General features: G+C 40.2%; 2 protein-coding genes across 2 annotated transcripts; both read left to right on the top strand.

The window, feature by feature from the left end:
- The first annotated feature begins 14,718 nt into the window (after positions 1-14,718).
- On the top strand, positions 14,719-16,144 carry LOC112621676 (zinc finger protein 717-like). The gene is made up of 4 exons (XM_025381093.1): positions 14,719-14,733; positions 15,575-15,701; positions 15,935-16,027; positions 16,122-16,144. Exons 1-4 carry the CDS (start codon positions 14,719-14,721, stop codon positions 16,142-16,144), a joined length of 258 nt encoding a protein of 85 aa, XP_025236878.1.
- A 1,959-nt stretch (positions 16,145-18,103) lies between these two features.
- On the top strand, positions 18,104-20,121 carry LOC112625272 (zinc finger protein 717-like). The gene has a single exon (XM_025386525.1). It carries the CDS (start codon positions 18,131-18,133, stop codon positions 19,883-19,885), a length of 1,755 nt encoding a protein of 584 aa, XP_025242310.1. The 5' UTR covers positions 18,104-18,130; the 3' UTR covers positions 19,886-20,121.
- Positions 20,122-27,954: the final 7,833 nt, after the last annotated feature.

Genomic DNA, 27,954 nt, shown 5'->3' with positions numbered 1-27,954 from the left:
AAGGTATAAAAGCAAGATGTGTTCTAGTGGAAACACCTATATGGAATCGTGTAGAATCTCCATATTAGTAGTGAAATAGTTAATGTGGCTGAATTATATTTCTACAATATTAATTTCATTGAAGACTAAGTGTATATTTCTTTGGTTTAAATTATTACATTGTTTCTTTGGGCAAATTAATTGTTCCTAAATCAGTAGGTAATACATGTTTTCATTAATCCAAAAATAAATTGTATGTATCTCTACTAGTTAATGTACTTGTGGGTACATCTTCAGTGGGATATTTGTTGTCCCTTATTGAGGCATGAATGACTGTTCTGTCACAGGAAGGTTTTGTTGTTGTTTTAGTCTTTTCCAGCTATTGTGTAGAGCATTTTGGGCAGGAGAATCTAGGACCAAGCCACACCAGTTCTCTCCTTAACCCACTCCATTCGACTGTTCTCCCAGCTATGCTTCCAGAGTGCTCTGTGCGTTTCCACAATCAACAAACAGTGAATAAGTCTCTGGTGAGTTATTTGTTTATATATTCCTCACTTTGTTTTACATTGCATTTTTTACCTTTATGGAGTCCATGGATTAAAATGAAAAAAATAGAAATAAGTAAAATTCAGGTTAAAGGAAATGCACATAAATAAAAGAATGCTGGCTTGTAGACATATGCAGGTTGTAAGCCATGGAACGTGAGTACAGGTATGTCTCTGGTCTTTCTGATGCTGCAACAACAAGGCAGTCACATTTGTTACGTGATTGGAATGGAACCTGGAAAGTACGCGCTACATTCTCATGGGACGGGAAGACTTGCTGTCACTAAAGTCTGGAATATTGACTGCATTGGTCACAGAGATGATGTAGTGAAAAGTTTTTTTACTACCAACCTGGAAATAAACACTATTAGCATTTTGCAGTAGAAATAGTCACTTAGTGCTAAAGCACAACTCCCGTAATGAGGTTTTTCTGGAGTTGCTGAAACAGTGTGATCTCAGACAGCTTTTGGAAGGCCCTACTTGATTCATGGCTAAAACCTAGAACATCTGGAGGATTGAGTTGACCACAGGTCCTTAACTAACCCCCCATATGTTTCTGTCAATTCATCTGTACATGGAGAATTTGTAGCAGATTGTTCACAGTTGTATTTTCTGACAAATATTTCCACTGCCCACTTGCGCTTTCATTCAGTGTAGTCTTAATTCGTTTATTCTGATGCTCACCATTAACCTAAATTATATGCAAATCCATTGGCTATTCTCTAGTCTGCCTTACTTGAATCTTGTGCCATACAGTTATCCCCCTTATCCACAGTTTTGCTCTCTGTGGTTTCAGTTACCCATAGTCAACTGCGGACAGAAAAGACAATAAGATATTTTGAATATCTTGAGTATTTTGATATTTTGAATATGTTGAATACAGTAGAATAAGATATTTTGAGAGACCACATTCCTATAAGGTTTAGTATAGTATATTGTTATAATTGTTCCATTTTATTGTTGTTAGTATCATACTGTGCCTAATTTATAAATTAAACTGTCAAGGGTATGTATCTATAGGAAAAACCATAGTGTATATAAGGTTTGGTACTATCCAGTTTCAGGGATCTGCTAGGGGACCTGCAGTGTATCCCCCGTGGATAAGGGGCACTCCTGCATTTCAAATTATCGTTCATGATTTTTCTCCTGGAAATTCTTCTGTGTTAGTTTCTATCATGACCTCACTGATGCTGCTTGTCTTTTTTTTCCTGAATTATTCTCCTTCTCCTTTACATGGCTTGTCCAGTTGTTTGATCCAATTCCCCATCCATCCCACTGTGCAGTTCTTTTGTTGTTGTTTGTTTGTTTTTTTACCAGTTCTGCTCTCTGGTGTAGCAGTTGTGTTTCTCTCCAGCCTTTAGACCAGGGATCCCCATCCCCAGGCCATGAACTGGTACCAGTCTGTGACCTGTGAGGAACTGGGCTGCACAGCAGGTGAGTGGCAGGCAAGCAAGAATTACTGCCTGTGCTCTGCCTCCTGTCAGATGAATGACACCATTAAATTCTCATAGGAGCATGAACCCTAATGTGAACTATGCATGTGAGGGATCTAGGTTCCCTGCTCCTTATGAGAATCTAATGCCTGACGAACCGTTTCATCCAAAACCATGTGACGGGTCACACCCTGGTATATGGAAAAATTGTCTTTCGCAAAACCTGGTGCCAAAAAGGTTGGGGATCGCTGCTCTAGATCACAGGTTCAACTCTCCATTGAATGATTCTTTGTAGCTATCTGAAAGGCACCTCAGGCTTAACAAATCCAAAATAAAAGCTACATCCTTCTCTCTTCCTTTACATACGGTATTAGATTAGAGAGTAATTAGCTTCTACCTTTCAATAAGAGGAGTAGTGAGAATCTGTAGCAGTCTTTAGTAAACCAGTTTTCCCTCTGGCTACAAATTATTTACATTCCTCCCATGTGCAAAATATACTTACCTGTAAAGTTTTCACCCATGGAACCATCACCACAAACAGTGCGACAAACAACCTTTGCCTCCATGAGTTTCTTCCTCCCCCCTCCCCGCCCCTTTTGGGATACAACCATTTGAGATAAGATACATTCTCTGTATAAGTCCGTTCTCCCATTGCTATAAAAAACTACCTGGGACTGGGTAATTTATAAAGCGAAGAGGTTTAATTGGCGGACAGTTCCACAGGCTGTACAGGAAGCAAAGAGGTTTAATTGGCGGACAGTTCCACAGGCTGTACAGGAAGCGTGGCTGGGGAGGCCTTAGGAGACTTACAGTCGTGGTGTAGGATGAAGGGGAAGCAGGCACGTCCTCTGTGTCTGGAGCAGGAGGAAGTGGGTGGTGAAGGGGGAGGTGCTGTACACTTTTAACAACCAGATCTCATGAGAATTTACTATCACAAGAACAGCAAGGGGCAAGTCTGCCCCCTGATCCAGTCACCTCCCACCAGGCCCCACCTCCAGCCTTGAGGCTTACAACTGGACATGAGCTTTGGACAAGTAAACAAATCGAAACCATACCATCCTCTTAACAGATTTTTAAGTATGCAATTCAGTATTAGCTACATGCGTTGGTCTGTAGATTTGATATTTAGAACTTACTCGTTGCATAACTAAAACTTATACCCTGTGACCAGTACCTCCCCAGTTACCCTTCCCCCTCAGCCCTTGGTAACCACGATTCAGCTCTATGTTTTTGTAAGTTTAACTGTTTCACATTTTTATGTACATGGAGTTCCACAGGCTGTACAGAAAATATAGCTTAATTTGTGCTGGAACAACAAAATACTTCAGACTTGGTAATTAATAAAGAACAGAAATTTGTTCTTAACAGTTCTGGAGGCTGGGAAGTCCAAGATCAAGGCACTGTCATCTGGTGCCTGATGAGAGACTTCTTCCTGTATCTGTACATGGTGGAGGCAAAAGAGTGATGGAGAATGAATGCGCTCCCAGCCCATTCAAGAGGGAAGAGCCCTCACCTCATCACTCCCTGGAGGCCTCACCTTACAGTACTGTCACCTTGGTGATTAGATTTCAACATAGGAATTTGAGGGGAATACATACATCCAGACTATTGCATACATCCAGATGGGATTATGTAATACTTTGTTCCTGTTTGGCTTATTTCTTCACTTAGCACAGTATCTTTCTGGTATGTGCATGTTTTTGCAAATGGCAAGATTTTCTTCCTTTTTAAGGCTGAGTAATATTTCATTGCGTGTATAGACCACATTTTCTTTATGCATTCATTGTTATTGAGAGTTCTTATTACAAATGGGGAAGTGGTTTTTAATATTGGTTTAATTTTTGTTATTGAAAACGTTTTTAGATGGTTAGATTCTTTTTGAAAATAAATATACTCTGTTGAGGCAGTTTTAATTTCACAGCAGAATTAGGAAGTACATAGATTTCCCATATACCCTGATCCACATACATATGTAGCCTTCGCCCTTTTCAACACCTCCGCCCACCATAGTAGTACATTTGTTAAAATGAGGAACCTACACTGAGACATCATAGTTGTCCAAAGGCCATAGTTCGCATTAGGGTTTACTCTTGTGGTTTTACATGCTATGGGTTTGAGTAAAGTTTAATGACATGTATCCAGCCTTACAGTACCCCACAGGACACTTTCTTTGTTCTAAAAGCCATCCCTGCTCTTCCTGTTTATTGTTTATCATCCCTAACCTTGCAAACCATCTCCGTCATTTTGCAGAATGTTACATAGTTGCAGTTATATAGTAAGTAGCCTTTTCAGACTGCCTTCTTTTACTTAGTAATATGCATTTAAGGTTCCTCCTTTTGAGGACAAGATAGCCCATTTCTTTTTAGTGCTGAATTATGTTCCATTATGTATACCATAGTTTATCCATTCCCTTACTCAAGGGCATCTTGGTTGCTTCCAAATTTTAGCTATTTTGAATAAAGCTGCTATAAATCCCTGTTTACAGGTTTTTATGCTAGCATTTATTTTCACCTCCTTTGGGTAAATACCAAGAGGTGCAGTTGCTGGATCATATGGTAAGAATGTGTTTACTTTTGTAAGAACAACCAAATTGTCCTCCAACTGAGTGACTATACTATTTTGCATTTGCACACTGAAGGAGAGTTCCTGTTGCTCCAATTCTCACTGTCAGTTGTTGTCAGTGCTCCAAATTTTGGCCATTCTACTAGATATGTAGCGGTATCTTGGTATTTCGTTGTTTTAATATGTTACCCTAATGTTACAGAATATACTGCATTCTTTTATGTGTTTATTTCCTGTATGTTTCTCATCATTGGTGAGGTATCTGTTAAGGTCTTTGGTCTGTTTTATTTAGTGGTTTTCTTACTGTAGAGGTTTCAGTGTTTTTGGAATGTTTTGTGTAACAGTCTCTTTACCAAGATATGTCTTTTGCAGATATTTTCTCCCAGTCTGTGGCTTTTCTTCTCATTGTTGTGACATTGGCTTTTGCAGAACAGAAGTTTTCAATTTTAATGAAGTCTTGTTTATGAATCATTTTAAAGTGGATGTTGACATTGGTGTTATATCTAAAAAGTCATTACCTTTCCCAGGATCATCTAGGTTTTTTCCTTTGTTATTTTCTACAGTTTTTAACTTTTGCATTTTACATTGAAGTCTATGATCCATTTTGAGTTAATTTTTGTGATGAGCATAAGATCTATGTCTAGATTCAGTTTTTTGTTTTTTGTTTTTTATTAAATGTGGATTTCTAGTTGTCCCCACATCATTTGTTGAAAACAGCAACTTTGCTTTATTGCATCAGTTTACTGTATTTATGTGGGTGTATTTCTGGGCTCTTTATTCTGTTCCATTGTTATGTTTGCCTACAATGAATCTATATAATAAGGCTTAAAGTTAGGTAGTGTTAGTCTTCCAACTTTGTTCTTCAGTAATTGACTATTCTTGGTCTTTTGCTTCTCCATGTGAACTTTAGAATCAGGTTTACTTGTATTTTGTTTATTAAGGTTTTGTACTATTCCTCATACAGATCTTGTTACATTTGTTAAATTTATACGTAAGTATTTCATCTTTTGGGTGCTAAATATAAGTAGCACTGTGTTTTTCATAGCAAATTGCACTTGGCTGTTGCTGGTGCGTTGGAAAGCAGTTAGCTTCCTCCTTTAACCTTGTGTTCTGTGATCTTGCTTTTCAGTTCCAGGAGGGGGTTTTTTTTGGTTTGATCTTTTTTCTTTTCTTTTCTTTTTTTTTTTTAGATTTTCTGCGTAGACAATCCTGTTGTCTGTGAACAAAGTTTTATTTATTCCTTCCCAATCTGTATGCCTTTAATTATATTTTCTTGCCTGATGGCATTCGCTAGTATTTTCAGTATGATATTGAAAGGGGTGATGAGAAAGTAGATCTTTTTCTTCCTCCTGATATTGTGGAAAAGCTTTGAGTTTCTGATTATTAAGTATTATGTTCACTGTAGTTTTGTGTAGATATTCTTTATTAATTTCAGGAAGTTCCCCTCTTAGCTTATTGAGAGTTTTTATCATGAATGAATGCTGGATTTTGTCAACTGCTTTTTCTGCACCGGATCATGTGATTTTTCCTTTTCAGCCTCTTGATATAATGAATTACATTAATCGATGTTCAAATGTTGAACCAGCCTGGTATCCCCAGAATAAATCTCACTTGGTGATGGTGTATGATTCTTTCTATATATTGTTGGATTTGATGTGCCAATGTTTTTGAGGATTTTTATATGTATTTTTATGAGAGATCATGGTCTGTGGTTTTCTATTTTGAAATGTCATTGGAATAATGCTGGCCTCACAGAATGAACTAGGAAGTATTTCAACAGCTTCTATCCTCTGAAATAGATTGTGGGGAATGGGTATAATTTCTTCCTGAAATATTTGGTCAGTTTACCAGTGAATATATCTGGGTCAGGTACTTTCTGTTCTGAAGGTTATTAAAAAATGGGTTATTCGGATTGTGTGTTTCTTCTTTTTTTTTTTTTTTTTTTTTTTGAGATGGAGTCTTGCTCTGTTGCCCAGACTGGAGTGCAGTGGCGCGATCTCAGCTCACTGCAAGCTCCACTTCCCGGGTTCACACCATTCTCCTGCCTCAGCCTCCTGAGTAGCTGGGATTACAGGCGCCCAACACCACGCCCGGCTAATTTTTTGTATTTTTAGTAGAGACGGGGTTTCACCGTGGTCTCCATTCTCCTGACCTTGTGATCCGCCCGCCTCGGCCTCCCAAAGTGCTAGGATTACAGGTGTGAGCCACTGCGCCCGGCCTGTGTGTTTCTTCTTGTGTGAGTTTCAGTAAATTGTGTCTTTCAAGGAAGCAGCCCATTTGAACTGGATGATCAGATGTATGCAGAGTTGTTCAGAGTATTTCCTTATCCATTTAACATCCACGGGATGTGTGGTGGCATCCCCTCTTTCATTTATATTATTATTATTATTTTTTTTGAGATGGAGTCTTGCTCTGTCGCCCAGGCTGGAGTGCAGTGGCGCGATCTCAGCTCACTGCAAGCTCTGCCTCCCGGGTTTACACCAGTCTCCTGCCTCAGCCTCCCGAGTAGCTGGGACCACAGGCGCCTGCCACCTTGCCCGGCTAATTTTATGTATTTTTTAGTAGAGATGGGGTCTCACTGTGTTAGCCAGGATGGTCTCGATCTCCCGACCTTGTGATCCGCCCGTCTCAGCCTCCCAAAGTGCTGGGATTACAGGCTTGAGCCACTACTCCTGGCCCTCATTTATGATATTATTAGTTTCTACTTTTTTCCTTAACCTGGCTATAGGCTTTTTAATTTTATTGGCCTTTTAAAAGAACCAGCTTTGTTGTTGATAATATTCTCTTGATTTTTGTGTTTTCCATTTCATTGATTTCTGCAATAATTTATTTTCTTCTTCTTACTTTGGATTTAATCTGCTCATTTTTTTCTTTATTTTAGATCATTCTTATTTTCTAATATATGCATTTGATGCCATAAATTTTCTTCTAAGCCATGCTTTTGCTGTATTCTACACATTTTGATACGTTGTGTTTTTATTTTCATTTTTATTTAGTGAAAATATTTGTTAGGCCCAGCATGGTGGCTCACACTTGTAATCTCAGCCAGGGAGGCTGAGATTTGGGAGGCCAAGGCAGGAGGATTACTTGAGGCTAGGAGTTTGAGATCAGCTTGAGCACCTATAGCAAGACCCTGTCTCTACAAGAACATTTTAAAAAGTTATCAGGGAGGCCGGGCGCGGTGGCTCACGCCTGTAATCCCAGCACTTTGGGGAGGCCGACGCGGGCGGATCACGAGGTCAGGAGATTGAGACCATCCTGGCTAACACGGTGAAACCTCGTCTCTACTAAAAATACAAAAAAAAAAAAAATTAGCTGGGCGTGGTGGTGCGTGCCTGTAGTCCCAGCTACTGGGAGGCTGAGGCAGGAGAATGGCATGAACCCAGGAGGCGGAGCTTGCAGTGAGCCGAGATGGTGCCACTGCACTCCAGCCTGGGCAACAAAGCAAGACTCCATCTCAAAAAAAAAAAAAAAAAAGTTATCAGGGAGACATGTGCCTGTATTTTCAGCCACTGGTGAGACTGAGGTGAGAGGATTGCTTGAGCCCAGGCGTTCAAGGCTGCAGTTAGTTTTGATCATGCCACTGCACTCCAGCCTGGGTGACAGTGAGACCCTGTCTCTAATAATAAAATATTAATTTCTCTTGAGATTTCTTCTTTGATCCATTCATTATTTAGAAGGTGTTCTTTTGTCTCACTATATTTAGAGATTTTCCACTTGTCTGTCTATTGCTCATTTTAAGTTTTGATTTCATTGTGGTCTAAGAGTGCATATGGCAAGATTTGTTATTTTAAATTGGTTAAAGGGTATTTTATGGTTCACAGTGTGGTATATCTTGGTGATTATTGAGCCTGAAAAGAATGTATATTTTACTGTTATTGGATGAAGTCTATAAATAGCAATTGTGTTTGTAAGAATTAAATAAAGAGGAGAGAAACATGAAAGGTGTCTTGCCAGTTAAGACAGATTTATTTTAGAGAAAACAAACCTGAGAGACGCCTTCTGGCCGAGTTAGGTCAGAGGCTCACTCTTACAGACAGAGTTTTAAGGATTCAGGGCGGGAAAGTTTATTAAGGCTTGGACTGCTTCTGTGTCTGTGTTGTGCCTATCTGGGAGGGAGAGTTGGGTGTCTGTCCCCATGCATCTTTCTGCAGCTGCAGGCATGTCCCGAGTCTGCTTTTAGCTTCCCTGTCGTAGTGCACCTGAAGGGAAAGCCATGTGCTGATTAAATTATCAAGCCCCACTGTTTTACTGGGCCTGTTGTATGAGGGTGAAGTTTGGCAGTGAAACTTTACCCAAGAGACTTCCCCTCACCTCCCTCTGGGGCTGAGCTGTCTTATCGGTATTTTACTGTCTGCTCTGTCTGGCTACTTGTAGTTAGAAGAGAAATGATTTCCTTGAAGTGCATGAGGCAAAGAAGGGAGCTGGAACTTAAAGTGGCGGTGTTTGTCCGAGGTGATGGTGTGCCTGCTCTGTCAGTATCCAGTTTATATTAATACTGAATTCAACTATATTGTTACTAATTTCTGCCTGCTGGATCTGTTTCTTTTTTCTTTCCTTTTTTTTTTTTTTTTTAAATTATGCTTTAAGTTCTAGGCTACATGTGCACAGCATGCAGGTTTGTTACATATGTATCCATGTGCCATGTTGGTTTGCTGCACCCGTATTTATCCTAATGCTATCCCTCCACCCTCCCCCCACCCCATGACAGGCCCCAGTGTGTGATGTTCCCCTTCCTGTGTCCAAGTGTTCTCACTGTTCAATACCCACCTATGAGTGAGAACATACAGTGTTTGGTTTTTTGTCCTTGCGATAGTTTGCTGAGAATGATGGTTTCCAGCTGCATCCATGTCCCTACAAAGGACAGGAACTCATCCTTTTTTATGGCTGCATAGTATTCCATGGTGTATATGTGCCACATTTTCTTAATCCAGTCTGTCACTGATGGACATTTGGGTTGATTCCAAGTCTTTGCTATTGTGAATAGTGCCACAATAAACATACGTGAGCATGTGTCGTTATAGCAGCATGTTTTATAATCCTTTGGGTATATCCCCAGTAATGGGATGGCTGAGTCAAATGGTATTTCTAGTTCTAGATCCTTGAGGAATCGCCATACTGTCTTCCACAATGGTTGAACTAGTTTACAGTCCCACCAACAGTGTAAAAGTGTTCCTATTTCTCCACATCCTCTCCAGCACCTGTTGTTTCCTGACTTTTTAATGATCGCCATTCTAACTGGTGTGAGATGGTATCTCATTGTGGTTTTGATTTGCATTTCTCTGATGGCCAGTGATGATGAGCATTTTTTCATGTGTCTGTTGGCTGCATAAATGTCGTCGTCTTTTGAGAAATGTCTGTTCATATCCTTCGCCCACTTTTTGATGGGGTTGTTTTTTTCTTGTAAATTTGTTTGAGTTCTTTGTAGGTTCTAGATATTAGCCCTTTGTCAGATGAGTAGATTGCAAAAATTTTCTCCCATTCTGTAGGTTGCCTGTTCACTCTGATGGTAGTTTCTTTTGCTGTGCAGAAGCTCTTTAGTTTAATTAGATCCCATTTGTCAATTTTGGCTTTTGTCGTCATTGCTTTTGGTGTTTTAGACATGAAGTCCTTGACCATGCGTATGTCCTGAATGGTATTGCCTAGGTTTTCTTCTGGGGTTTTTATGGTTTTAGGTCTAACATTTAAGTCTTTAATCCATCTTGAATTAATTTTTGTGTAAGTTGTAAGGAAGGGATCCGGTTTCAGCTTTCTAAATATGGCTGCCTGCTGGGTCTGTTTCTAATGGAGAGTGTTGATGTCTCAAATTGTGATAGTGGATCCATCTATTTCTCCTTCCAGTTTTGTTTTTGCCTCATGTCGTTTGACAGTCTGTTGTCAGGTGCACACACATTAAGGATTGTCATCTTTTTGGAGGATTAACTGCTATGTCATGATGAAGTACCATTCTTTTTCCATGATAACTTACTTTCTTTGAAGTCTACTTTGTGTGAAATATAGTTACTCTTTTTTTTTTTGAGACAGAGTTTCACTTTTGTTGCCCAGGCTGGAGTGCAAGGGTGTGATCTCAGCTCACTGCAACCTCTGCCTCCTCGGTTCAAGCGATTCTCTTGCCTCACCCTCCCAAGTAGTTGCGATTACAGGTGCCCAACACCATGTCCAGCTGACTTTTGTATTTTTTTTATTAGAGACGTTTCACCTTGTTGGCCAGACTGATTTCAAACTCCTGACCTCAAGTGATCCACCCACCTCAGCCTCCCAAAGTGCTGGGATTACAGGTGTGAGCCACTGCACCTGGCCACTCCTGCTTTCTTATTGTTAGCATTGTATATTTTTCTCTGTTTACTTTTAATTAATGAGTGGTTTTATATTTAAAATGGGTTTCTTGTAGACAACATATGGTTGGGTCTTGTATTTTGATCCACTTTGACAATCTCTGTTTTAATTCGTGAATTTAGACCATTGATATTCAAAGTGATTATTGATATAGTTGAATTAATAACTGCCGTATTTGTTATTGTTATTATTCCCATATTGTTTTGTCTTCTACTCTTTCTGCCTTTTGAGATGTTAACTGAGCATTTTATATGATTCCATTTTCTCTTCTTTCTTAGCGTGTGTTTTCTTTATAGCTATAATTTTTTAAACTTTTTGTACTAGTTTAAAAAGTTGCTCTAGGGTTTCAATATACACTTACAAGTCCAGTTTCAAATAATACTGTACTGCTTCACAAGTAACGTGACTATCTTCTAACATAATTTTTCTCTTCCATTTTCCTGTCCCTTGTGTCGTTGTCATCATTCATTTCAACTACATATAAGCACACATAATCGTGCATGTGTATATAATTGCATATATTTGTACATAATATGTAGATTGGTTAAGATACCCTCATTCTTTCTTTACTGCTCTTCCTTTCCTTATGTAGATCCAGGTATATGACCTATATCTTTTTCTTCTCTCTAAATAGTTTTTAATAGTATGAAAGTGATAATTTTAAAAATTGGTTTGATTGATACTTAGTGCATACGATATGTTAGGCTTGATTCTAAGCCATTGCACGTACATATTTAATAGACATGATACATAAATGTTTAAAATTAGGAACCCAGAGATTCATTGGTAGCAACAAATTGACATGTTTTAAATCCTATTTGGTAACTGTAAAACTATCATACAAATTTACTATTTAAGTTTACAGTAAATGAACATACCATTGTTAAAAATTTTATTAGAAAGTTGGACTAACTAGGCTGGAAGATAAATGGGTAGCACAATTGAACAGTAAGCAGAGGATACACATTATTAGCTAATGATAGACAAAAATATTTTAGAAGAAAAAATACTAGGACTAAAAAATGCGACTGAATTTGTAACAGCAGAAATACAGCAGATCACTTTTTGAGGCATGGTGATATACTAACAGAAGCTATCATTTAATGTGTAACCACAGTCCATTGTGCTCCTCATTACATCAAATAACTTTTTGAACTAATAAACTAATTAAGTAACATTTCACGATATTGTACCAATGTACCAAAAGTATCACTTGCATTTCTATATCCTAACAATATATCTGACAAAAATCCAGAAATAAATCCATTTAACATAATGTCAAAAAGAATAAAGTACTTAGGAATAAATATAACCAAGATGGTGAAGGATCTATACATCAAAAACTGTAAAATATTAATGAAAGCAATTATAGGAGACACAAATAAAACAAAATATGTTGTGTTCCTGAAAAAGGTTTCTTTAAACATCCGTAGTCCCCAAAGTGATATACAGATTCAAATCAGTCTATCAAAATTTCAATAGCATATTTCACAAAAATAGAAAAAAAATTCTTAAGTTTAGAATCATAAAAGAGTAAAGCAATTTTGAGTAAGAAAGGCAAAGCTGGAGGCATTATATTTCCCGATTTTAAACTGCATAGCAAAGCTGTAGTCATCAAAATGGAATGACACTGGCATAAAAACAGACACGTAGACCAATGGAACAGAATAGAGAGGTCAGAAATGTATCAGTCAGCCTGGCCTGAGTCAATTAATTTTCAACAAAGGCATACAAATACACACGAGAAAACAAACTCTTCAGTAAATGATGGGAAATCTGGTTATCCACATGCAAAAAAATTGGACCACATTTTACACCATACAGAAAAGTAAATTGAAAATGGATTATGGCAAGATATGAAAACAACCTGAATGTCCATAGAAATATAAGTGAATATAGAAAATGTCATATAGTTGCACACCATGGTTTGTGTCTCAATCCCAATACTTTGGGAGGCTGAGACTGAAAGACTGCCTTAGGCCAGGAATTCAAGATCAGCCTCGGTAACACAGTGAGATCTCATGTCTACAAAACAACAAAAAAATCAGCTGGGCATAGTGGTACACTTCTGTAGTCCTAGCTACCCAGGAGGCTGAGGAGGGAGGATTTACTTGAGCCCATGAGGTTACAGTTGTCTATGATTGTGCCACTACACTCCATCCTGGGTGACAGAGTGAGATCCAGCAGCAGGATTGTCTGGGTGGCCCTTTTCTCTGGGGAGAGGCTGGTGCTGTGAAGGTGCTGCGAGCGCCTCTGCTTAAACGAAAGGATTACCATGTGTGTACCTGAGAGCAGCGTGAGTCTCGTAAGGCAGACGTCCCTAATTTTTGGAAAACACAATAGGAACAGCTGGGTTTCACACTTTTCCATGTGTGAGCTCATTTTTGTAGATAACTTTGGCCTAGTCGATTGTGTGGTCTCAGTGTTTGTCATCAAAACAGGTATCTCCCAATAGTCCAACCTTGGTAATCACTTGAATTTGTATCTTCCAAATCTTGCAGTAAAATTAGAGGTTAGGCTTCCAAGTAATGATTTTGCGGGGACACACACTTTTAGACCATAGCCGAAGTGGTCTGTAGTCCTGTCAACAGGGCTTATTTCTTTTAGTGAGCTCTTCTTTCTTTTGAACTGTGAACTTCACAAGTGTTGCTCTTTTTTTTTTTTCCTTCTATTTTAGGTGAGACATGATGGCTAGAGTGGGTTGGAGTTGGGTATTTCCCTTCACCTAGGTCATTGAAGCTGTTAATACCACATCAGGCTAGGCTTTGGTTAAGAAGCAATGCAGTACTCTTTCATATTTCAAAATGATTTGCCTTTTCCCCGCCTGCCTGCAGGTGGAAGCAGGAGGGGAGCTGTCTCCAGTGTTTACTGTAGGAGGCTACTTAAGCTCCTAGTGGTAAATTTCACAGTACTGTAGAGTCACCCTCATGACTGGGTCCCCCTGGAGTTTTTAACTTCTGGAGTTGTTCGCGCTGAGCCTCTCACAGTTTGTTAGTTACAGTTCAGAGTTTCCTCCTCCTGCACTGGTTCCCATGGTGATTTTTGCTAGTGAATCTCTGTTCTTGTTTTTGCCTGTCTATATCTCCAATCTTGGGGCAGTGGATTGTCCTGTGTTCTCCCTCCCTTACAGATCCAAGAAGAGTTGCTGATTTTTCAGTTTCTTCAGCTTTTCATTTGTTGTTAAGATGGAATGATGACTTTCAAGCTTCTTACATGCAGAAATAGAAACCCGGAATGTGTTTCTAAAAGTACGTTGTGTATGTCTATGTGCAAAATTGAAGAATTTTTCTTTATAGAACTGTGAATATGGTTATATTAGTATACTTATTGAGCTTTATTTGTAGAATAATCTTCGAAAGTATGTCTTGGTCAGTGTTTCTGTAGATTCTGCATTTGTTCATTTTTTCTTTTAATCTCTTAAACTGTGATGGCTACGAGTACCTTACGAATTCTGATACTTTCCACATATTTATCTTCTGCTTAGATATCTTTTCTGAACTCTGGAATTGTATATCCAGTTGCTAGTTGGACGTCCCCACGTACGGTACCTCAGATGTTTCCAATATGACCTAAGTCTGTGTCACTTCTGGTCGTCATATTTTTAATTTTCCAAATTTGCAGTGCCATTGCCTCACTAGACATGATTCTGCATCATCTGAAAGTGAAACTCCCCATTTTCCCCCCTGCACAGCAAATTAGCACCAAATTCTTTTTCTTTTCCCCTTTTCCTTTTTAAGGATTGCTTCCCTGTTCTGCATTCTTACTGCTCTGTGATAGGATGAATGTGGTCATCTATCACTCTGTTTTCTTCCCCTCTGAATCTCCCCAAAGTCCTTGCCCATTCTCCCTAGGCGACTGTGAAAATGCTATTTGGTCATGTAACATACTTGTTCTTACAGGTATTTACACGCATTACACTCACAGATGAGTGTAAACATCACACAGATTTACACATTATTTACACCCGGTGGTTAGGGAAATAGGAGTGTGCACCCTAAGGGTGGACACAAGCAGTCATTGGGCATGAGGAAGGAAATGTTCAGATGCTTATGTACATTATTTTAATTTATAAATAATTTAAAAATAACTTTTGGAGTTAGGTCAGATATTTACATGCAGACTCACTCCATAATCAGTTCCTTCAGTGTTGTGTTCTCTCTCATCACAGCCCGGGGTCATTCAGCTAGACATGGTGCTGTGTGCAGTTCCGTTAATATGGTATGTGTTCTTCGTGTCCTTATGACTAGACTCCAGTGTTGCCTCAAAGTCACGAGAACACATGGTTCACATGAAGTACTAAGCATCTTTGGTTTTTCAATGAAGTGCAACTTTCTAATGCAATATAGAACTGTATTTTCTCCTTTCTTACTGCAGTCGACATTAAACTTATGTCTCTACTAATTCATCTATCATGTTGTTCTAGGTATGTGTTTATAATTTTTGTCATCATACCAGATCACAGAATTTTTTTCTACTTTTATCTTTCACAATAAGGATGATTCTACATCTACAAGGTAAACTTTGTAATCTATTTTATTAACAAAACATGATAGTGGCAGGATACTTCTACTATGCTTGTTCTTTCTCCATATAGAGTACAGAGAAGCTACAGTTTATGTAAGATACACATAAGAGACATGCCGCTACAGAAGAATGAACTCTGACATTCCTATCTTGTGACCCTGGGCTGATGACTTGAGGAGAAATGTGCCATTACAGGGGTTGGTGTCCTTTGAGGAGGTGGCCGTGCACTTCACCTGGGAGGAGTGGCAGGACCTGGATGATGCACAGAGGACACTATACAGGGACGTGATGCTGGAGACCTACAGCAGCCTGGTGTCACTGGGTGAGTGAAGCTGCCCAGTAACCCCCAGAAGCAACACTTACTTCCATGTTGGTAAGTATAGGAAGCATTTATAAGGTTTAATGCTATTCCATGTGAAGAATGTGTCAACCCTCTCTAACAAAAGATTCAAATAGGCTCCTTCATTATACAGCTTCTGAAACCGAGCTGTTGTCATTCTGAAAAGGACCTTACTTTGCAGTTTGGCCAAGTCCTCCATTATTTCCCATTACCAGGCCATTGCATTACCAAACCTGAGGTGATCTTCAAGTTGGAGCAAGGAGCAGAGCCATGGTTAGGAGAAGAATGGGCAAACCAGTGCCTCTCAGGTTAGTCAACTGCATCCTGGGCAGGGAAGCCAGGAAGAGTAAAGCCCGGCAGATATTTGCATCGTTGACTTGTTTTCACCACTTTTTCTCCCAGGTCCCATACCTGAGGACAGCTGATCTTTATGCATCAAACATGTGAATTCTATCATCTCCAAGGAGGGCTTTCATGCATATATCCCTGCATTTTATTTTGCGAATATTTTAAAATATTTACTCAATCTAGTCCCTACCTTGCTCTTCTTAGACATGTTTCTTTGCTATTCATTTTCTCAATTTTCTCAGTTGTTTTCTTTTCCTCCATTTTCATGGATTGTTTTTTTTCCCCCGGACATTTATTCATACATCCGTTGATTCTTTCAACACATCTTAATCGAGTAGCTTGTAAGCCATGGTAACTTTATACTTGGCGTTTATAACAGCAATGGTCAAAATAATGTCTTTTTTCATAAAGTGTACATTGTGATAAGAGAAACAAAATAATATATGTTAAGTAGTTGTAAAAGAACCATGTGGAATATTTAACCAGAGTGAGTAAAAAAGGGATAAAATTTAGGAAAGATGGTAAGACAATGCAGTGTTAGAGGCGTTGTTAACTTTGGCATAGCTCCAGTCCAATTTAACTCTTTTCCAATTGTGGCACATAGTAGGTGAATATAAATATGTATGTAAAGAGTGGACATCACAATTGGAGATACAAACTTAAAAATCAGTAAGTCAAAGCTGGTGTTTAGAATCATAATTATAGAGGAGGTCACCTAGGGAGTTGAACAAAAAATAAGAACAATCTCATAGTGAGGCTTTTTTTATAATGACATCAGAAATCCTTACAGTGAGGAGGACCCAGCATAAGAGCATGGAACAGGATAGGCCTGGAATTTGGAAGAGAACCAGGAGATTCTGGATTCCAAAGCCTATTGAAGCAAAGGTTTCATGTTGAAGGGCTGAGATTTCTGTTTGGCAGTAGACAATGAGAAGTGTACAAGAGACCCCATTTTTCTCTGAAACTAGGAGACAGCTGAAACTTGAACACACAAAAGCCTTCAGAAGCATTGAATTATGAAGCAGGGATGGATGTGCCAAGAATTTGGGGGGAGAATATCAGGTCTGTTCATCTCGGAAGGAGCCAATAAATGATTTTTCAAAGATGGTGAACCCCACCCGAGTTCCAGAACTGAATCCTTAGGACCAGCAGGGAGGGGATGCCCACAGTGGTGGAGTGGAGCTTCATGTACCTATTACAGTTCTGAGAAGCTAAGCGAGTCAGGTTAAGTTAGAAATTTGAAAGAGGCAGTCTTCACCTAGTTTGGAGGAGAGATTTTGTATTTGAAAAATGCCCAGATACCTATAGACATTCCCAGGGAAGCATGAAAGCTAAAGAAACACTGGTGTAAAATCTGGTCCTGAAGACAAGTGGCCATGGTGGGCACCTGCAGGTAGCTGATCCAGGAATACCTTATCATCTTCAAGGCGGAATGAGAAAAATAGCACAAGATGCCTCCCATTGTTACAAGAATGAAATGGAGAAAAACAATAGAGAAAACAGTTGGCAGGTGATAAGCCCTTAGGGGAAAATTACAACTAGGTGTAGGTGAATATTTTTTACCAAATATTTTTAATGAAACAACAGTGAAAAACATAATTTCACATTAGAAAATCTAGTAATGTAATTTCTTATATTAAGTTAGTAGGAACAGCCATGTGCTTATAAAACCAGTCCTGATTATTGATTTTTAAAGAATCTTATGCCACTAGGAGAGAAAGTAACTTCATTGAGTCTTTATATAAGCATTCCATAACAAATGCTTGTGTGTGGTTCATGGATTTTTGTTTTGCTTTGTTTTGTTTTGTTTTTTCTTCGTTACAGGTGTCCAGACAGTTGATATAATTGAAAGAAGCCAGGAAATTCATCATAGACGTATATGGCAAGTTGCAGTCACCAACAGCAAAACATCAACCAAGGAAACAGTTGAATTAGGAAAAATACTTAATTTGAGCTTAAACCATATTCCAGATGTGATGGTAAATAATGCACACTATTCAGGAATGAGGCCTGAGGAGTTAAATGTAAGTCAGAACATACATATCTCGATTGAGCCTCATGAAATGCAGGCAGGAGGAAAACCTGATGCTCGAAGTATAACTGGGAAATCTCTCACGTGTCATGAGTATTTTAGTCACCATAACAAGATTCATATGGAGCAGCAGCTTTTTGAGTATAGTAGACAAGGAAAAGCCTTCAGCGCTGAGGCAGAGAAGGGTCACGGTGGAAAGACTGCATGTACCTATAGTGAGCGTGGGAAATCCTGTGATAAGTCAGCACTCACTTGCCGGAAGATAAATGTCGAATGTTGTGTATGTGGGAAAGTGTTCTGTAAAAAGTCTAAGCTTACCAAACATCAGAAAATACACACAGGAGAGAAACCCTATAAATGTGTACTATGTGAGAAATCCTTCATTAAGAAATCATACCTTGCAAATCATCAGAGAACACATACACGGGAGAAACCCTTTGCATGTACCAAATGTGAGAAATCCTTCTGTCAGAAGTCAAACCTAATTGTTCATCAGAGAATCCACACAGGGGAAAAGCCCTATGAATGTCATGAATGTGGGGAAACCTTCTGCCAAATGTCAGCCATTGTTTATCATCACAGAATACACACAGGAGAGAAACCCTATGAATGTATGGAATGTGGGAAAACCTTCTACCAGAGGTCAGCCCTCAATGTACATCAGAGAATTCACACAGGAGAGAAACCATATAGGTGTAATGAATGTGGGGAAACCTTTTATCAGAAGTCAGTCCTCACTGTACATCAGAGAATTCACACAGGTGAGAAGCCATATGAATGTAAAGAATGTAAGAAAGCGTTCTACCATAAGTCAGCCCTCACGGTACATCAGAGAACTCACACAGGTGAGAAGCCATATGAATGTAAAGAATGCAGGAAAACTTTTGCTCAGAAGTCAAAACTTACTGTACATCAGAGAACTCACACAGGAGAAAAACCCTATGAATGTAATGAATGTGGAAAAACATTTTGCCTGAATTCAGTTCTCATTATACATCAGAGAACTCACACAGGTGAGAAACCATATGAATGTAATAAATGTGGAAAAACCTTTAGCCAGAAGTCAAACCTCAGGATGCATCAGGGTACTCACACAGGTGAAAAACCCTATGAGTGTAGTGAATGTGGGAAAACCTTCTACCAGAAGGCAGTTCTCACTAAACATCAGAGGACTCACACAGGGGAAAAACCCTATGAGTGTAATGAATGTGGGAGAACTTTTAGCCAGAAGTCAAACCTGAGGATGCATCAGAGTACTCACGCAGGGGAGAAACCCTACGAATGTAATGAATGTGGAAAATCCTTCTACCAGAAGTCAGTGCTCACCACACATCAGAGAACTCACACAGGAGAAAAACCCTTCAAGTGTAACGAATGTGGAAAAACCTTTCGTCAGAGGGCGAACTACAGCAGGCATCAGAAAACTCACACAGGACAGAAGCCTTATAAATGTAATGGATGTAGGGAAACCTTCTTCCAGAAGTCAGCCCTCACTGTGCATGAAAGAATTCACATGGGGAAGAAATCCCATGAATGTAAGGAATGTGGGAAAACGTTCTACCAGAAGTCATCCCTCATGATACATGAAAGAATTCACACAGGGGAGAAGCCGTATGAATGCAAAGAATGTGGGAAAAGCTTTTGCCAGAAGTCAACTCTCAATAGACATCAGAGAATTCACACGCATGAGAAACCATATGAATGCAAAGAATGTAGGAAAGCTTTCTACCAGAAGTCAGCCCTCACTGTACATTACAGAACTCACTCAGGTGAAGAGCCCTGTTAACATACTGAAGGTGTGAAAAGCCTTAGTAGCAAATGAAATCCTACAGCATATCAGTGGATGCATACAGGAAATAAACCCTGTGCATGTAACCAGTGTGAGAAATCCTTCAACCACAAGTCAAGCCTTAATACCCATCAGAGAAGTCACACAGGGAAAGCCCTGTGGCTGTATGAGTGTTGGAAACACCTTTTAGCAGAAGTCAGACCTCAGGAGGCATCAAGAAATTCTTACAAGGGAGAAAGCCTAAGAGTGTAATGAATGTGGGCTGGGCGCGGTGGCTCACACCTCTAATCCCAGCGTTTTGGGAGGCCGAGGAGGGCAGGGAGGCCGAGGAGGGTGGATCATGAGGTCAGGAGATGGAGACCATCCTGGCTTACACGGTGAAACCCCGTCTCTACTAAAAATACAAAAAAGCTAGCTGGGCGAGGTGGTGGGCACCTGTAGTCCCAGCTACTCAGGAGGCTGAGGCAGGAGAATGGCATGAACCTGGGAGTTGGAGCTTGCAGTGAGCCGAGATGGTGCCACTGCACTCCAGCCTGGGCGACAGAGCGAGACTCCAATCTCAAAAAAAAAAAAAAAAAAAAAAGAATGTGCAAAATCCTTTTGTCTGAAGTAACACCTCAGCAGGTATTAGGGAATTCACACGAGGGAAATCCTGTGTGTCAGAGACTGGCTAAATGTGTTCTACAAAATTCACACCTTTTTCTGTTGGACACACAGATGGCATTTCTCAGCCCTCTGTTTTTGTGGGTGCATCAGATAACTGAGCTCTGCAGTAGAATATGTACCCATGTGGCTGGGAGTGGTAGCTCACGCCTGTAATCCCAGCACTTTGGAAGGCTGAGTTGGGCAGATCACGAGGTCAGGAGTTTGAGACTAGCCTGACCAATGTGGTGAAACCCCATTTCTACTAAAAAATAGAAAAATTAATAGCCGGTCATGGTGGTGTGCACCTGTAATCCCAGCTACTCTAGAGGTTGAGGCAGGAGAATTGTGTGAACCCGGGAGGCAGAGGTTGCAGTGAGCCAAAATTGCGCCATTGCACTCCAGCCTGGGCGACAGAGCAAGACTCCGTCTCAAAAACAAAACAAAACAAAGTATGCAAGTGATGATCCTTACGGGCCTGGCCCTTACACAAGACGACATAAAACCTTCCACATTTTCTCAGATCCTGTGGTACTGAAGTGCTGAGGACCCCTGTGATGGCCTTGGGAGCCATAGGTGGGAGAAGGTGGCTGCTTTAAGACTGAAGGAATCACATACACCTACTGTGTCCCAACAAAAATTAAAAATAAAAATATCAAACTGAATGTCTATCCTTGGCTTACTCCTTTAGGACGTGTGTTAATCCATGGTAAGTGGTGCACACAAGTGTGGCAACATTTTTTTCCTGAGTACAGTAGTTTAATGGGGAAGAGCAGTATTGAAGAACGTGTCAAAGACAGACACCTGCTGAGGCAAGGTAAGGTATACAGGATCTTGACGAATAGGATTTTGCAGCAGTGGAGTGACACGGCTCGATTCCAAATACGGCATGGAGAAATGAGAATGTGTAACAAGGGAGCAGGGTTAGGGTCACTCAGGGTCACGGCCTAGAATCCAAAGATAGGTTTACAATTGTTACGGTGAGATTTAGGGTTGCTGTCAGCGTGAGGGTTAGGATTAGGGTATAATGTTGGGGTTGGGGATGGCATTAGCATAAGGAGTTAGAGTTTAGGGGTTGTGGTTAGGATTAGACTAGATTATGGATTAGGATACGTCAGCTTTGGGATTTGGGTTGCGGTTACATTTTAAGGTTAGGGTTAATGTTTTGCGTTAACAGCAGTTACGGTGAGGGATTGCTGTCGGATTAGGGTTAGGGTTTAGGGTTTGGGTTAGGGTTATGGGCTACAATTAGAGGGTTTGTGTTACGGTAAGGGTTAGGGTTAAGGCTTAGAATTAGGATGAGGGTTAGGGTTAGAAGGTTAGGGATGTGTGTTCAGGTTCAGGTTACGGATAGGGGTTGGGGTTAAGGTTTAGGGTTGGGGGTTGGAGTTAGGGCTAGGGTTAGGGGTTAGGGTTAGGGTTGTTAGGGTTTAGGACTTAGGGTTAATGCTAGGATTAGGGTTGAGGTTAGGTATTAGGTTCAAGGCCGGGGCTGGGGTCAGGGTCATGGTTAGGGGTAAAGGTTAGGCATAGGGTTGGTTTAAGGTTAAGTGTAGGGGTAGGGCTAGGGTTTGGTTTAGGGATTAGGGTTAAGGTTAGGGGTTAGGGTCAAGGTCCTGGTTGGGGCTTGCAGTTAGGGTTTGGGCTTCGGGTTAGGGCTACGGGTTAGGGTTAGAGCTAGGTCTGTGCTAAAGCTAGGTCTTGGGTTAGGGCAAGGGTTTGGGTTAGAGGTTAGGGTTTAATGCTAGGTGTTAGGGGTTCCTGGTTAGGATTAGGGTTAGGGTTAAGAATTAGGGCTATGGGTTAGGGTTAAGTGTTAGGGCTAGTGGTTACGTTTAGGTGTTAGGGGTTGTGGTTAGGGTTAGGGCTAAGGGGATCGGTGTTAGGGTTCGGGTTGGATTAGGGTTAGGGCCAGGGGCTGAGGTTAGGGTAGCTTTAGGGTTAGGGTTTTTAGGGTAGGGGTCGGGGGTCAAGTGTTAGGGTCAACGTCATGTTCAGCATTAAAGAGTCAGGGGTCCGGTTAGGATTAGGATTGGTCTAGGGTTAGGGCTGGGGCTAGGGTTATGGTTAGGATTAGTGTTAGGGCAGGGTTAGGGTCAGTGATTAGGGTTTGGGTTACGGTTAGGTTTAGAGGTTAGGGTTAGGGGTTAGGTTTTGGGGTTGGGTTAGGGTTAGGGTAGGGTTAGGTTTAGTGTAGGGTAGCAGCTAGGGTTAGACGTTCGGGTTAGGTTGGGGTTGGGTTGGGGTTAGGATTAGGGCTAGGCCTAGAGTTAGGTTTTATTGTTAGAGTTAGGGGTTGGAGTTGCGTTTGCGGGTATGTATTGAGTTTATGATTATGGGTTGGGGTTGGTGTTAGGGTTAGGGTTCATGTTAGTGGTTAAGGTTAGGGTTTGGTGATAGGAGTTAGGGTTGCGGTTGGTGTTGGTTTTGGATTGGGGTTAGTGGTTTAAGTTAGGCACAGATTAGGAGTTGGAGTTGGGGCTAGGGTTTAGGGTTAGGGTAGGCTTAGTGGTTAGGGTTCGGTGGTTAGAGTGTTAGTGTTAAAGGTTATGATTCGGGTTGCGGTTGTTAGGGTTTGGGTTAAAATTAGGTTTAGTGGGTTAGGGTTAAGGTAGGGTTAGGGGTAGTGGGTTGGGGTTTAGTGTTAAGGGTTAAGGGTTAGAGTTGGGGTTGTGTTAGGTTAGAGTTTGGTGTTGCAGTTGAGGTTCGGGTTTGCGTTAGAGTTAGGTTAGGGGTTTAGGGGGTCAGTGGTATGGTTTGGGTTAGAGTTTAGGGTTAGGGTTATGGGTTAGGGCTAGGCCTATTAGTAGTGCTAGGCTTAGGTGTTATGGTTAGGGTTGGGTTAGTGTTAGGTGTTATGGGTCAGGGTCAGGGTCATGGCCAGGTCTAGGGGTTAGGGGTTAGGGGTTAGGGTTAAGGATTAGGGTTTGGGGTTTGGATTAGGTCTAGGGTTTGCGCTAGGTGTTAGGATTAGGGGTTAGAGTTAGGGATTAGGGTTAGAGCTCCGGCCATGGCTTGTTGTTAGGGGTTAGGGTTCAGGTCATGGTTAGAGTTAGGGTTTAAGGGCTTGGGTTGGGAGTTAGGGTTGGGGTTAAGGTTTGGAGTTGGGGTTGGGTTAGGCTTAGGGTTATGGTTTAGGGTGTTACGGTTTAGGGTTTGGTTAGGGTTGGGGCTAGGGCTATGGCTAGGGGTTAGGGTTAGGTTATAGGTTAGGTTTCGGGTCAGGGTCATGGTAGTGTTTGGGTTAGGATTTAGGGCTAGGCTAGTGGTTAGGGTTGGGGTTTAAGGTTAGGGGTTAGGGTTAGTGGTTAGGGTAGAGTTTTGTGTTGGGTTTAGGGTTACAGGCCTGAGCCATGGTGCCTAGCCTTGTCATGTTGATAAATTAGGAAATATGGTGCAAAAAAAATTACAACATGACTTCAGATAAATAAAACTTATTATATAAGACCTAATTAATTAGTGAAGGGGTGATTATCATCATTGCTTCAACATTTAGCGGTAGAATTTGACCTTAAACTTGCTAATAATAAATGTTTCACAGTGGATTGCTGTAATGTTAGTGCAGTGCTTCCATCCATCAACGCTGCCATACTTAATGCCTAATATTATTGTAGTTAATTTTTTTTTTGTCAATAGGTTTTTGGGGAATATGATGGGTTTTTAAAAACTTCAATAGGTTTTTGGGGGAACGGGTGGTATTTTGTTATATGAATACGTTGTTTAGTGGCGATTTCTGAGATTTTTGGTGTAACTGTCACCCAAGTATACCCAATGTGTAGTGTTTTATCCCTCACCACACCCACCCCACCACTCCCAGCCTTTCCCCCGAGTCCCCGAAGACCATTGTATCATTCTTATGCCTTTGCATCCTCTTAGCTTAGCTCCCACTTATGAGTCAGAGCATACAATGTTTGGTTTTCTATTCCTAAGTTACTTCACTTTTTGCTGTGTATGCATTATTTCATTCCATCTTATGGCTGAGTAGTATTCTGTGGTAAATATATATACCACATTTTCTTTATTGACTTATTGATTTATGGGCATGTAGGCTGGTTTCAAATTCTTGCAATTGCATATCGTGCTACTATAAACCTGCATGTGCAAGTATCTTTTTCATAGAATGACTTCTTTTCCTCTGGGTAGATACCCAGGAGTGGGATTGCTGGATCAAATGATAGATCTGCTTTTAGTTCTTTTGGAAATCTCCTCACTCTTTTCCATAGCTGTTGTATTAGTTTACATTCCCTCCAAAAAATGTAAAAGTGTTCCCTTTTTACCACATCCATGCCATCATCTATTATTTTTTGATTTTTTGATTATGACCATTCTTATAGGAGTGAGGTGGCATTGTATTGTATTGTGGTTTTAATTTGCATTTCCCTGGTAATTGGTTATGTTGAGTATTTTTTCATGTGTTTGTTGGCCAGTTGTAGATCTTCTTTTGAGAATTGTCTATTCATGTCCTTAGCCCACTTTTTGACGGCACTTTTTTTTCTTGCTGGTTTGTTTGAGTTCCTTGCAGATTCTGGATATTAGTCCTTTAATCAGAAGTATAGATTACGAAGATTTTATCCCACTCTATAGGTTATCTGTTTACTCTGCCGATTATTTCTTTTTACTGTGGAGAAGCTTTTTAGCTTAATTAAGTCCCATCTATTTGTCTTTGTTTTAGTTGCACATGTTTTTTGGGTTATTGGTCATGAAGTCTTTGCCTAAGCCAATGTCTAGAAGGGTTTTTCCAATATCATCTTCTAGAATTTTTATGGTTTCAGGTATTAGATTTAAGTCCTTGATCCATCTTAAGTTGATTTTTGTATAGGGTGAGAAATGAGGATCCACTTTGATTCTTCTGTGTGTGGCTTGCCATTTATCCGAGCACCATTTGTTGAATAGGGTGTGCTTTCCCTGCTTTATGTTTTTGTTTGAGTTGTTGATGATTAGATGACTGTAAGTATATGGCTTTATTTCTGGGTTCTCTATTATGTTCCATTGATCTGTATGCCTATTTTTATACTAGTACCATGCTGTTTTGATGACTATGGCCTTATAGTATAGTTTGAAGTCAACTTCTATATTTGTTCTTTTTGCTTAGTCTTGCTTTGGCTATCAGACTTTTTTTTGGTTCTAGGCTTTTGTTACCTTAAGGTATGTCCCTTATATGTCTTTTTTGGTTCCATATGAATTTTTCTAGTTCTGTGAAGACTGACATTGGCACGTTGATGGGGATTGCATTGAGTTTGTAGATTGCTTTTGGCTGTCTGGTATTTTCACAGTATTGATTTTACCCATCTATTAGCATGGGATGTGTTTCCATTTGTTTGTATCTATGATTTCTATCAGCAGTGTTTTGTAGTTTTCCTTGTAGATACCTTTGGCCTCTTCAGTTAAGTATTCAAGATATAATTAAGATTTTATCTGCAAAGATTGCATGCAAGTTACAATTATAGGAATATACTATTATAATTATAGGAATTATAATATTCCTAAGGTTTTTATTGCAGCTATTATAAAAGGGGGTGAGTTCTTGATTTGATTCGTGGCTTGATTACTGTTAGTGTATAGCAGAGCCACTGATTTGCATTAATTTAATGATTTACATTAATTTTGTATCCTGAAACTTCGCTGAATTCATTTACCAGTTCTGGTAGCTTTTGGGATGAGTCTTTAGGGTTTTCTAGGTATACGATCATGTCATCAGCAAAGAGCGACAGTTCGACTTCCTCTTTACAGATATGGATAACCTTTGTTTCTCTTATCTGATTGCTCTGGTGAGGACTTCTAGTACTATGTTGAATAGAAGTGGTGAAAGTGGGCATCATTGTCATGTTCTAGTTCTCAGGGGGAATGCTTTCAACTTTTCCCCATTCAGTATAATGTTGGCTGCGTGTTTGTCATATATGGCTTTTATTACCTTAAGGTATGTGCCTTCTATGTTGATTTTGCTGAGGGTTTTAATCGTAAAGGAGTTCTGGATTTTGTCAAATGCTTTTTCTATGTCGATTTTGCTGAGGGTTTTAAGGGATGCTGGATTTTGTCAAATCCTTTTACTGCATCAATTGAGATGATCACGTGATTTTTGTTTTTAATGCTGTTTATATGGTGTATCACATTTATTGACTTGCAGATGTTTAACTGTCCCTGCATCACTGGTTTCTCTTCAGATCGTGTACATCTTTCACCTTATGATGGTTAATTTTATTTGCCAAGTTGGGTTGCCTGATACTTGGTTAAACATTCTGCGTGTGTCTGTGAGGGTGTTCCTTGATGAGATGAACATTTGAATATGTAGACTTAGTAAAGTGGTTGCCCTCCTCATTGTGAACGGGCCTCATCCAATCCATTGAAAACCCAAATAAAACACAAAGGTAGAGGAAGAGAGAATTCACTCTGTCTGATGATTTCAGAACTGAGATGTAGATCTTCTCTTGCCTTTGAAGTCAGACTTGGACTGTAACTTATGCCATCAGCTTTCCTGGTTCTCAGGACTTTAGATTTGGACTGGAATTCCACCATTGGCAGTCCTGGGTCTCCAGCTTACTGACTGCAGGTCCTGGAAATTCTTAGCCTCCATAACCACATGAGCCAATTCCTTATAATAAACCTATATACATATTCATGCAACTGGTAAATATTTTGTTGTTATAGATTTGGATAACATGTTCTGTTTTGTACCTATTTTAACAGAGTCTCAGTCACAGCCTGCCTTCATCTCTGAAGGGACCAGGTGACCCATGAAATGCCTTGGCAGCCTTGCCATTGCATGCAGGCTTCACAGACAAGATCACACTACAACCACCTTTCTGCAGGAGCACAGGTGTGACATACTGATCACATCATTCTCAGAGAAAATTCATTTTACACACTAAGGACACACAGACACAAGGAGGCTTCCACAAAGGGAATGGACCTTTCTCCAGCACAATAGTGCAAAGGCCTGCCACTTTGCTTCAATTCCTGAAAATGCCTTGGTAAACATGCAGCTGCTCTATTCCCGACACTTTCAAGAAACAGTTATTGATTCTCTGAGCGTCCACAACGTTAATAGAAGCCCAACATTCTTTGATTTGTGTTTTGTTTTTTGGAGACACAGTCTTGTTCTGTCACCCAGGCTGGTATGAAGTGGCATGATCTCAGCTCACTGCAGCCTCGACCTCCAGAGCTCAAGCAATTCTCCCATCTCAGCCTTCCAAGTAGATAGGACCACAGGTGTGTGCCACCACACTCAGCTAATTTTTTTTTTTTTTTTTTTTTTTGGTAGAGAAAAGGTCTTGCCATGTTACCCAGGCTGGTCTTGAACTCCTGGGCTCAAGTGATCCTGGAATCTGTCCAAATTTAAATTAACAGGTGCTCCTATGAATTCCATCAGAGAACACACTGCAGGTGCTTGAGCAACCTCTTCTCATGCTTCCTGAAGTATCTGGGTT

The sequence above is a fragment of the Theropithecus gelada genome, chromosome 1 (genome assembly GCF_003255815.1).
Source record: "Theropithecus gelada isolate Dixy chromosome 1, Tgel_1.0, whole genome shotgun sequence".
Taxonomy (NCBI): Eukaryota; Metazoa; Chordata; class Mammalia; order Primates; family Cercopithecidae; genus Theropithecus; species Theropithecus gelada.
The sequence above is the reverse complement of the archived record's forward strand: the minus strand, read 5'-3'. Positions and strand labels throughout refer to the sequence as shown.